Raw genomic sequence first — 12073 nt, 5'->3', positions numbered from 1 at the left:
TAGTCAAGAAAGCTGTGTGTGCAAGTTAGAATTCTGTCATTTTTTCTGAAGATCAAAGTGAGTCTTGACAAGCTGAAAAAAATATTTTCAAGAAGTAAAAGTGGGGTATATTATCACAAAGAGAGAAGAATATTCATACCATTGGGATGAGATTATTTCATGTTCTCTTAACTACTACAAATAAATTGTGGTAATCCTGATATAATCTCATCTTTATGTGATAATACTCTCTAATACCTTTAAATAGCAGGTTGGCATAGAAGGATGAGCTCTGGAAAATGCACAGGACTCCACAATATCTGAAGGAAAATGTGACCTTACTGACAGTTAATATCTATTTGCCTTCTCCTACTCTGTAATTAAGTAGCAAGTACCTTTGCTAATTTATCTGACAAGAAGTTACAGCCTAGGTACCAGTAGCCCTTCTTATTATTTTCTATTTTACTAAAAAATTGTGTGTATTTTCAGTAAAAACCTCCTCCCTCAAAGTTTAAGAAAGTTGTACAGGCTGTGCACCAGTCTGGGTCACACCTACCAGCTATTGTAAGTTTAAAAAGACTCTAAGCCTCCAAATAAAGATGCCTTTTTCAAAAAGACCAGTCATGAATTGTGTCAATGAAGTTGACTCATATCTTCTTCATGCAAGTGGAAGTAAGTCATATTTGCTTATACTAAGGATGGGGAACATATTCTGGAAACAGGAGAGTGGGTTTGTGCCAGTGGTGCAAAATAAGGTGTCTGTCCAGGAGCGTGAAGCTCAGTGTTCAGTAGAACCTGATGGTCCTCTGAGAGGAACAAAGGACTCCCAGTTTCCATCTGACAAACTCTGCCCTAACAGAATTGAGCAAGGGCACCCCTCCCATGCTCCCCTAAAAGAAGTGTGCACAATGTGTTGGTTAGGGCCTTTGCCTTAGGGCGCACAGGTTCAAGTCACTCTGACAACAGCTGGATTTGCGCGGGGAAGTATGGTGTCCCGAAGCCAGGTCAGGACTCTGGGAGTGAGGCCTGACAGGCTTGTGAGTACTTTGAGTAGTAAATTATCTGGAACCTTACTTTAATTTTTAAAGTAGTGCTCAAAAAGGGACAGATACAGTGGTGGTGTGGTCGTCTGAAGAGTAACAGTCAGCTAAATACACAGGAGATGTCAGGGTCTGAGAGAGGGTACAGGTTACAGCAGACTGAACTGGCAGACATTTGTTCTTGTATCGTCAGATGAGTTTGTCAGGCATATGTTGAAGTAGTTGGGTAATTTCTTACCTTTAAATATTACCAAGTACTTGTACTGTCTGATGTATTCAAAGGGTGTAGCATTAAAATGCAATACACTACGTGCATGGATGATGATTACTGTCTACTCTGCTGGCAACGTTCTGCTTGGGAGGGACATTTTTCTTTAAATAGTCACTGTCCCCTTTGACTTTCGCATAATACATAATATGGCTCCATTTGTGGCATAAGCTCTTTTTTCTTTAGAGTTTTGTAAACTTGGAGGGAATAATCTGAAAGTTAAGTGTATATGTTAATTCTATGCTGGCTTCTCCGCTGATGCTAAGATGTGGGTGGGGAGAGGAGAGAAATCATGTATTCACTGCACCCACTCCTCTGGATGCGGATCCCAGACCTGCAGAATGTATATCCTCTAAATACCTCTGCGAAGAGATTAAAGCCAATGTATCATTTTCTGGCATATGTCTTGCAATTTCATGTATAACTTATCCTATGCATACTGCAATGTTATGCATAACACACTGTTATGGAATCTTTTGATTCAAATGCCAAACATGCTCTGTCAGCAGGGAAAAAATATTTTTTGAATAAACCCAGGAAGGAGTTTCCATTTACATTTGAAGAAAGAGGGGGAAGGCCCTATCCTCTGATATGGTTATCAACCAGAGCGAATTACTCAAGTTTGTAGAAAAGATGGGGTGTAATATCCTGGTGATAGCTGTGAAGAAAATATTTGCGATAGGAAAAGGGTGAGGAGGGAGCTAGAAAAGAGAGATTTAATGATGTAATTCACACAGAAAGTTGTCAATGTAATATTTATATTGTTTTAATTAAGTACACATAAATATTTGGGATGGCAACATAAATAGCATCGCATATCAGGGCTACAAAACACCATCTCACATTAATGATCCGAGCATGATGACGCACGTGTGTCTCAAGCTTTGTTTTCTGCTTTTCAGTTTCATTGCTTTATGGATGTTTTCATGGCATATGGTGGAAGAACAATGCATTTGAGCAAACTGCAGAAGCTGTGAGCTAAACAACTCTTTCATGAAACTCAAGTGGAGGGCATTGCTATCACAGGAAAGGAAATATTTTACCTTAGGAAGAGTTGAACCATTGCATATGGAGGTCTGGCTCAGGGAGTCAGGTGATGGAAGTTAGCAGAGGAAAACCCTTTGCAATCCATTTTGGCTTAAATAACCTTTGGAGCAGCTAGGGCTAGCAGAGACATACATTAAGGCCAGTCAGCACAGGTCCTTTAGATGTGCATTGATACCCAGCAGCCCCATATATCCCAGGAGCTCTATTTCAGACTGTGGGATCCCAAGCTGAGAGGGTACAATGCACATACATGACATTTTTTTTTCTCATTTATTTTTGTACTAGGAATCCTGAAACTAAATCAGTGACAGAGCCTGAAGCTTTTCAGGAGCCAGATGCACTGTTCCCGTATTTGTGGGTCTGTCTGAGCTAGAAATGAGATTTGCAGACTTTAGTGGTCCCTGGCTCCAGCATTGATGGACCGGTAGCTTGACTCCTGAAGCAAACTGGTTCAGCCACAGCGTTGCTCTGACTTAAGGAAGGTAGTACCCTTAAGAATAGCTGGAATATATTTTCAGTCATGTTGTGTCTCCCCTTGCCATGCCACTGACACTTTGAGGGCTGTTTTCTTTGCTAGACAGGGATTTCTCTATTTGCAGAGGATTTTGCTGTGGGTAAGATCTGCTGGATTTGGGGGCTGCTTGATACTGCCTGCTGAGTGGAAACAGGACATACTGTCTGGCAAACATATTTTTTTTTTTAGGTTTTCTTTTTTTCCTTGTGATGGAACAACCATGTAATCTCATTGCCAAGTCAGTGATTGAGGTCCAATTTCTGTGCCATTAGTTTTTCATTATCAACGGCCTTTAGTTCTATTTTATCCATAGTATTTTCCAAATAAGTGTTCTCAAATGTGAAAATGAAAGCTAACAACTTAAAGGCAAATATCCACCTTCTCTCTGAAAATAATAGTCACAAAGAACGAGGAATAGAAGGGCTAATTCAGAAGGGCTGTCCAAATTGTTGTTACTGAGGCTCCTGAGAGATGAAGGCCCAGGTAATGGACTAATTGCTTTAAAGTGAACATCATGAGTTTGAGGGATAGGATTAGAAAACGTAGGTTTCCTACTAGGGCCATGGTATTTCTTTTAAATAATTAATGAGTTCTAAGATCAGAGGACCATTAGGATTATCCAGCTCTTACAATATAGGCCATATATTTCACCTGGGGACTTCACTTGCTGCACTGTGAACTAGGATATGTACTTTAGAAAGCCCTCTGATCTTGTGTTGAGGATCCCCCAAAATTCTCCTCCCTGGAAAACTTTTCTCAGTGATTTGCTTGAAATCCCTTTAAAAGTCCATTGCTATTCCCAGCTTAAACTCTGCTGACCCTGTAACCACTGAAGCTGTGAGTGCTCAGCTCCCAGGTTTTGCACACACTGCTCTCCCTGCAGTCCCTTCCTCTCTGCGGAGCCCGGCAAGACGGCTGTGCAGGATGACTGAGGCTTTTTGATTTTTTTATGCCTATTCAGGGCAACCAGCCTTGTATGAAGGGCTCTGATGGACTGGATCCTGCTGGAATCGGAAGTCTTCTTCCCTTCTTCAGATGGTCACAGACCATACATGGCAACCTTGTTAGTTTGCTTCTTGGCAAGCTGGATCTGCTGGATTCGTGTGCTCCTTCACAGAGTAGCTGGTTCTGCAGAATGTTTTTTAAGTTCTTGGCTGAACCTCATTTTCTTCTCTACACCCCTTACATTTTCTACCATAGTGTGACCATTTTACCACAGTCCCCATTAGAGGAACTCATCCTGCCTGCCGGATTAAGTTATTTCCAGAATATATGTTTTTTAAAAAATTAAAGAATTACTACCATATATATTTAAAAGAATGTATTTGCTCAATCTTTTAATTTCCTTAAAGTAGTTATGTATTTTAATTTACCATTTACCTACGATAGGCCTCTGCTTCTGCTGCAGCTTCACTGAACTACAGAATTATGTGAAGACTCATACACACAATAGGTGTCTAAGTAACCATTTTACATCCAAAATCTCCAGGGAGAAGTATTAAGAGGCCCCTTTTGGGATGCTAATTAACTTCCTTTCCACTGTTTACTGCCCCTGGTTTCACAGGGAATTTAATGTTTTTCTAGCAAGGAACACATCTTTCTTTACAAATTTTAGTCTGTATAAAGTGACAGTTTTTGACAGATTAACAAAATCTAATATAACATTTTTCAAGCATTTTGATTATCAGACTACACACCCTTGTGTTTCTTAATAGCATCATACAGAGATATTTTAGTGTACACACAGAATATAAAAATAATGAACTCTGCATTTCTTTGGGGTCTTTTATATAATTTCAAGGTTCTGTAAAAGCACTTTGGGTTTTGCTTTCCCTTCTCACCTGTGAATTTGGAGAGCTCCAAGTATTAATAATTTACAGGAGGCTGACTGAGATAGAGAGCCAACTTCCTCTTTCTTCCCTTCCATTTTCTCCCATTCTAAAAATTATAAGCGGGACCAATTCCATGTTGTTGGTGATAATCTAATCTGGAGGGATGTGCTAGTGGCAGGAAGACATTATGCAATGTAGTAAAATAAGTTAAATAGCAATAGATACTACCATGCAGAAAGTGATACAAAAAGCTTTGCATTCCAGATCTTTAAATTTAGCCAAGCTCCCCTCTGCTCCTGATTTCCTGCTGTGAAGAATGCTAATGGTATCAGCTGCTTTTTTTTTTTTTTATTAAAAAAAATGTTTCAAGTTAGGTCCCTGAACCAAAGATTTGCTTTGCAAAAGCACCAAGTGATTTGCATTTTCTGTCAACAGCAGTGGGAATTGCTGAATGCTCAGCACTTTAGCAAGCCAGCCCACCTATGAAAATGCAACGTGCTTCTATGAGGAGGAGACCTAGAATTGCCACTTTTAATTAAGAACAAAGGCATTCATAGTTGCTTGCTTTAAAGTTTCAAATTGCCTGGTGGAATAAAATGCTGATTTTGTTCAGCCTTTGGGATGCAGATCCTTTCAGGATTGGTTTCAGCATTATCAGAATTAAATATCCTTTAGAATTGGATTATTGCATCTCAAAGATCTTGTTGCTGAGAAATATGCAAGGTGCAGGTATTTTTTAAAACAACAGCTATTTAAAAAATAAGGTTTTTTTGTAATTAACATATATATGGAAATGGTATGTTTGATCTTGGCAAAAATGACAGCTTGTATGATATAAACAAAAGAAGTGACATATGTCCCTCGGGCCTTGTTACTCAAGGCAGGTCTATACAGTTGCCACAATTATGTCAGTCGTGGGTACCAGGAGGTGTTATCTCAATATCAGCAGAAGCCCTTGGTGGAGTTAGAGCAGCAAACAGCTCTTTTTAACTGATCTATTAAAGGTTATTTCTTTTAAAGGGGATAATTTGCTGGAAGTTAGAATGTGTTTTTGTTGACCAAGGAGTTAAAAAGTTTGGTATTATTAGAAATCATTTTTCATCCATTGTAGAGCATGTTACAGATTAAGCGGCCTGTGAACGTTAAAGTAGATAGACCAAGCTTCCCTGCCCCGCTCCCCCCCCCCCCCCCTCCCCCCGGCCCGAAGGTGGAGGGGAAATGCATTCCTGTGGCTTTCTGCTTTCTTCTGAATCTTTTACAGCTTGTCATCTTCATTCTCAAAGTGCTGCCACTAGAATTTGATCTGTTGCTTCAGAAATAATCTCACCAATGCTGTATATACTAGTAATTTTATCTCTTTTCTTCAAGCCTTCTGTTCAGAATGGAGGAAATGAATTTGATCTTTGTGCTGCAATGCTGAGGAAGAGGGAAAAGAAGCAGAGATGAGATTTTCAGGCTACATATGAGGAGTGAGACACTAGAATTTGTGGCAAAAATGAATTTTCATTTGCCTTCTCCAGATGAATCTTGCTACCTACAAGTCAATCTGGTCAGTCTTGCTTGGCAGGGCAGTTGGAAGTATTAGTAGCCTGGTCATTTGGGTGGTGCTCTGGGAGATAAATAATTTTAGCTGAATAGCCAGCTACTTAAAAAGCTGGGATATATTAGAGGAGATAATAGTGCCTCGATATTGAAGCTGCTCTTGGCATAGGGAGAGGCTTGGTCTTGATATAAGAACAGGAGTTGCCATCCAAAATAAATCACAATGTTTTCCAATATATTACTAAGGTTTCTTAGGATGTGTGAATGCTCTGTACTCTAATTACACTGAGTGATTAAGCAGCAAGAGCAGAGACACGTGGGACAAGAAGAATGAATGATAACCTACTTTGAAAAAAACTAACGTTTGAGGCTGGGGTTAGAACATCCTATAAATGTTAATGGGTGTTACTCAAGGCGGAGGAAGTTTTGTGTGGGATGTCTGAGGTGACATACGGCTTAAATATATAGTCAGCCTTTAACACAGTTAATACAGTCTATAGTCAACCTTTTACATGAACTAATAACTCTTTAAGTGATTTATGGTTCAGAAATACTGATCATGGGATTGAGAACTCAATTTAAAATGCTATAAAGGCAGAGGATAATGTGGTAAGGAGGACAACACAGGAAAGATTTCTCCTTTTGCCTTTGAAAAGTATTGGCTATAGGCAATAGGTTTATGCCAGGTGTTTGGTGGGTATTTTGCTTTTTTAAGTTCTCAGAGACAGTGCATCTATGAGGGAGCACAATTTCCTCCTACAGTTTCCCTCTCTGAAAATTACTCAGTTTGTGCAGATCTCACAAAGGAGATGCCAACAGTGAGTCATCTGGTCACCAGTTCTGTCCTAAGGCTTTCAGCTAGCTCTTGCAAAAGCTATAGTGATCCTTACTGTGCTGAAGAACAATTATTTATCTTTGGTAAAGACTCCCAAAATAGTGCTGAAGGCAGGGTTTAAAATGAAATGGTCTTCATTTTCTGACACTGAAGTCAAATTTCAAAATTAGTACTATTTCAAATAATTGTGGGAATTTAGCTTCACGTCTGAGAAATACGTATAAGATGCAGTGAGTTGATTTATCAGATCAAGATTTCACAATTTTTATGTTGTGGTAGTAAATTCTGAGGCTGTTGAGTAAACTGAGTTGAAAGACACTGTCTTCAAATGTGTGATGGGCATACCAATCTGCTTTTGTCGGCATTAAGCCTCAGGAGATGTTATTTTAAACCTGAAAATTGTATCTGTATGATCAGTCACATGCATGGCAAACATGGCTGGTTTTTTCATCAAAATGAAAACAAATGGGCATGTTTTGACACAGGTGTTACAGGATCAATTAGCCATAAAGATACGATGTAAGAAACAGTCATCTGGTTACATAGGTGAATGTTTCTGTCAGATAGCAGATTTTAAGGAAGCAAGTAACACGAGGCTGCACGAGTACATGATCGTGCTTGTTCCTTTGCCAGGCATGGGTTAAATGCAGCAATGATGAGGAGACCCAAAAGTAGCACAAGGAGAAAAAAATATTGATCTAGGTTGAAGTCAGTCATATATCTACAGAATGAGGTGGTGCTCCCTGCAATATATGTCCTTAAAATGTATGTCCATCCATATGATGCTGAAAATTATTTCATAGCCTCTGATACACCATTGGTCTCTCATGGATTTAAAGCCATTGGGTTGGGCAATGCGGGTTGAATGAGGTGTGGTGGCATATTTGGTTTCTGAACACAAAAGAGGATACTGGATATTCAAACCACATTTTTTTGTTACCTAAATGTGAGCCAAAGCTATGACTCGTGGAGCCCCATGTTCCCACTTAGTTGATGTAAAGATTTGGGCATAAGAAGAAGAGCAGTGCAGAGCACCTTAGCTGCTGAAGTTTGGCAATGTGAGTACCTCCCACTTGCCCCCTCTCCTCTCCTTTAGTGTAGTCAATGCTGAAATAATGCTGGTAAAGAAGGCTGGTTCAAGGACTGTTCATCAACAAAATCCTGTTTAAGCCTCTAAGAAAGGTATTAAATGGGATTTAAGCAACATCTTGGCCTACACTGGCCCTCTGCTCAGGGAAGAATTTCATCCTGAGTTTAAAAGATGTTTAAAAATATGTTTTCAGTAATCACATTATAGAATCATAAGACTAAGCATCAGAAAATACCTATTAAGTCATTGTGTTAAATTGTTGCTATGCCGGACTGTGCTACCGGAATGTGCTTCCTACTAGCATTGTGCCTAGCTGATGTGCTAAATTTATCAGTATAGGGAGTTCCATAACAAATTTTGACCCTGCTGCGTTTGATTTGGTCATAGCCTTGTACAGGACGAAAAACAGTACCTCCTGCCCGCCATGAAGGGCTCCATACAGCCTTGCTGCTTTCTGACTATAGACAATGGTGATGAAGAAAAGCAAGGTTATGCATCAGGTATTTCTATTTCCCCTTGTATTTGTGTCCAAGAATGCATGGAGGGGAATAATAATTGATTGGGCTCTCTTCTTGCCCACCCAGTTGCAAGTGAGTTGGCAGACGAGGCACTGTGGACAGTTAGTAATAAATTGAGCGTATCTCCTGCTTGGGGCTATTTGCTGGGCCCAAGGCAGACATTTATTGCTTCTTTACTCAATATTATTTTGCTCTTTTACTTTTATTTATCTATTTACTCCCATGCCCTCATGTTATGCAATATACAGATTGTAATTATAAATTAGAATGTTTATAATTAGACTTTATTTGGAGATTTTCTGTAGAAGCTTTTTAGTTCATGTCAGTTTCAGAATAATGTATTGACCTGGAAACTGTATTTTGAAAATTAAAATTAAAAAAACACCCTTACTTTCTGCAGCAAACTAATACTTTGTTTTGAAATGTCAACTATTCATAAAATAAATTGCCAAGCTCTGAACATGTAATTTCAAATTTGATTTATACCAAATTAAACTTCTGCCTGTGAGCCCTTCCATTTGTTTTCCTTTCAGGTTATTGAGTCATGAAAACCTTTGAGGTTTTGGGTTTCCATCCCAGCTTGGTACAGGGTGTTTCTTTTGAAATCTTTTGAATTTCCACAAGATGGCAAAACAATTTGCTATTCAGCTGCATGTGTAATGACACTGTGCTGAAAGTTGGAGCTTTTTTCTTCTTGAACAGGCATCTCCCAGGCTAGATGTTCCTCATCTCCCTGTCCCTGGGCTTGGCTCTTGTGTTTCCCTCCCTTGCCTTTGATAGCATTCCAGTAGGTGTAGGGGGCTTTCTGTGCATGGGGAGAGCCGGCTGCTTGAATGGAGGGAAGGGATCACCCAGGTGTCTGCTTACACCAGAAGAGTGACATTGCTGCTGTGAAGGGAGCAGGGAGGACGGTGCTTGCCTGAGGGGTGAAGTAAACTGCTAGTGCCAGGGGACAGAGGTTCAGGCTCTTCTCTGGTGTGATGGTCCTGTTTATGTTCCCTTCTCACCCTGGTCAGTTTTGATTTTCCTGCATCTCCCACATTACTATTTTCTCTGCATTTCTGCATGCGCAGCACCTGTTCCATTCTGTAGCCTGGCATATTACTTGAAAAACTGCAAATAGTGTGATGAAATTACTTAGCTAGCTACAACAATATGTGAAATGCCTGTCAAACGCTTGTACATGGGAGGAACAGGCTTGGATTCTGTATATGCTCACAACTACCATTGCTTTTCAGGGCTTCTGAGAAAAGCAGAGTCAGGCAGAGGATATACAGCTTACAGCTGATGCAGCTTTTGCACTAGAAGTGCATGAAATATCAAAGCTCAAGACTGCATGTTCCCTGTTTGGTCTGTATGAAGCCAGTTGAAAATGTGATCTGTTCAAGATTAAACAGACTAAAGCAGTCTTCTGACCCGACAGTGTACAGGTTGCTGCAAATATGAGTTCAGTATGCAATCACTTCAATCAGTCCCTAGAATATCTATTTTCAAAGGAGTCATACTAGTTTGTTTATCAATTTTTCACCTATGGATGAATATTTCTGCTATAGAAATGTTTAAAATGACACATGTTTAAAATTAGACTTGGCAGAGCAATTTGTCTAGAGATTATTCTTGTGAAGTATTGATTCACAGCACTGCTGTGAGCTGGATTACTGTCCAAATTGGAAAGCCAGCCGTAGAGAGGTCTTTATCCTTTAATAACAATTAGCTCCTTTCTTAGAGGGGCACAGCTGACTGAAGCAAAGGAAAGCTGCAAAATGTCGGGCAACCAGGGGATCTAAGGCCTGCTCTTCAGGGATGTGGGCTGCAGGGGAAAGGAAGGAAGAAAGAGATATGCACCAACAAAGATGGTTTTCTGGAACTGGAAACTAGACATACTGGCGCTGTTTGTGTTACTAATAATCAGGTGCTCTGAGGAACTGGATCGCACCCGCCTCCCCCTTCTCGGGCTTTCACCCACCAGCTGCCTGATTGATCGGACAAACCTAACAGCAGGCGTGTTGCCCGCCATCCATTTAGCCTTGAAACATTTATACAAGCATTCGTGGATGTTGAAGAACTATGAACTCCAAGTATCATTCCACGACACGCAGGTAAATGGATGTAGGTGTAGAGCTGTGTTAACGTTTGGGCCTCCTTTGTGAGCACAGTTTTGGAAGCTTGTGACTGAATCCTTCCCTGGTGGCTCTGCCAAAATACTGTGAACATGGCTTTCTGGAAGAGTTTGGGCTCTCAGGTGGGTGCCTGACTGTGACAGTGATCTTGCAGTGGAATCATGCCCTGCTGGTTCTAGAAGTAGGAATAAAGAGCGTGGGAATTAGGAGGGATGGCAAACACCTATGGCTCTCTGGGTTTCTGAGGTACCCAGAAAGCGTTCCCCAGATCCATGGCTTGCTGAGTTGCTCTGTTCTTCTGCATTCTGTTCTGTGTCTTGCTCTTCCTGCTTTCTCTGGTGACAGCTCTATAGATTGCCGCCTTCTGCGTGAGTAGGAGAGAGGTCGGTGCTGCGCCATCACGGCAGGGTGTTTGTTTTTATAAAGCCTTGCTTGCTGGTTTGGGGAAAAATTAAGAGCTGATTCAAGAGGTGGGGGTTCTCAGTAGCTAGATATAAAGAGTATTAGTATCTTTCGTCATAATACTTTCAAATTTGAGAAAAGCTGTGGGTTTTACTTTTTCTTGTAGGACTCAGATAGCTCTTTATCTTCTGTGCAGAAATTAAATCAAGACAATTAATTTCTAAGGCCTGTCTTTTAGGCTGGCCAAAATAACAGTGACAAAATTAAGAGGAGGGACTCACATATCTGGGTGATCTGGAACTGTAAACCTGTTCTTAAAGAGATTTTCACTGGTTTGAACTTATGTCTCCAGCATTGGAGGCGTGTTGTGGAGCAGATGCTCTCAGACTCCTCATATGCATTTACAGGCATATGTGCATACAGGCTCCATATATAGTAGTAAACTGCTTAATATTTTGAAGTTGCAAAGTAGTGCATCTCAATATATTTGCTTATCTATAAACCTTTAAACATGGACTATACTGTAATGATTAAGTTATTAAAATTTGACATTATTACACCAATAACAGTTGCACTGCATTATGTAATGGGAAGAAGGTATTATATGTCTTCTTTTGATGCTCTAGAAAATTATCCAAGGGAGAAATTCTAATGTAATTTTAATTGTGCATTTGGTTCATAAGCACTTATGTATAATTTTTGAAGTGCTTTACATATAACAAACATCATTCCATATGCGATAAAGTTACTTGAGGAGATCTTCCATGGTTAATAATGTAACACAAATCTATCAACTGCATATACTCATTGAGAACATTCTTGCTTGTAAATTATTTTTAATACAATTTACTATTTTATTTATTTGTTTATAATTTCCAACTGGAAA

General features: G+C 39.9%; 1 protein-coding gene across 2 annotated transcripts in view; it reads left to right on the top strand.

The window, feature by feature from the left end:
• Window positions 1–12073, top strand: part of GABBR2 (gamma-aminobutyric acid type B receptor subunit 2) — a 487842-nt gene that overhangs the window by 4657 nt on the left and 471112 nt on the right. Inside the window, exon 1 of one of the 2 annotated variants that reach the window (XM_005242566.4) lies at window positions 10420–10764. The exons of the other annotated variant lie outside the window; for it this stretch is intronic. Within the exon in view, the coding sequence (XP_005242623.2) occupies window positions 10519–10764 (246 nt within the window). The 5' untranslated portion in view covers window positions 10420–10518. Of the gene's footprint in view, window positions 1–10419; window positions 10765–12073 lie in introns of those variants that run through there. 2 annotated transcript variants of the gene reach the window in all.

This window comes from Falco peregrinus, chromosome 3 (assembly GCF_023634155.1).
Source record: "Falco peregrinus isolate bFalPer1 chromosome 3, bFalPer1.pri, whole genome shotgun sequence".
Lineage (NCBI taxonomy): Eukaryota > Metazoa > Chordata > Aves > Falconiformes > Falconidae > Falco > Falco peregrinus.
The sequence above is the reverse complement of the archived record's forward strand: the minus strand, read 5'-3'. Positions and strand labels throughout refer to the sequence as shown.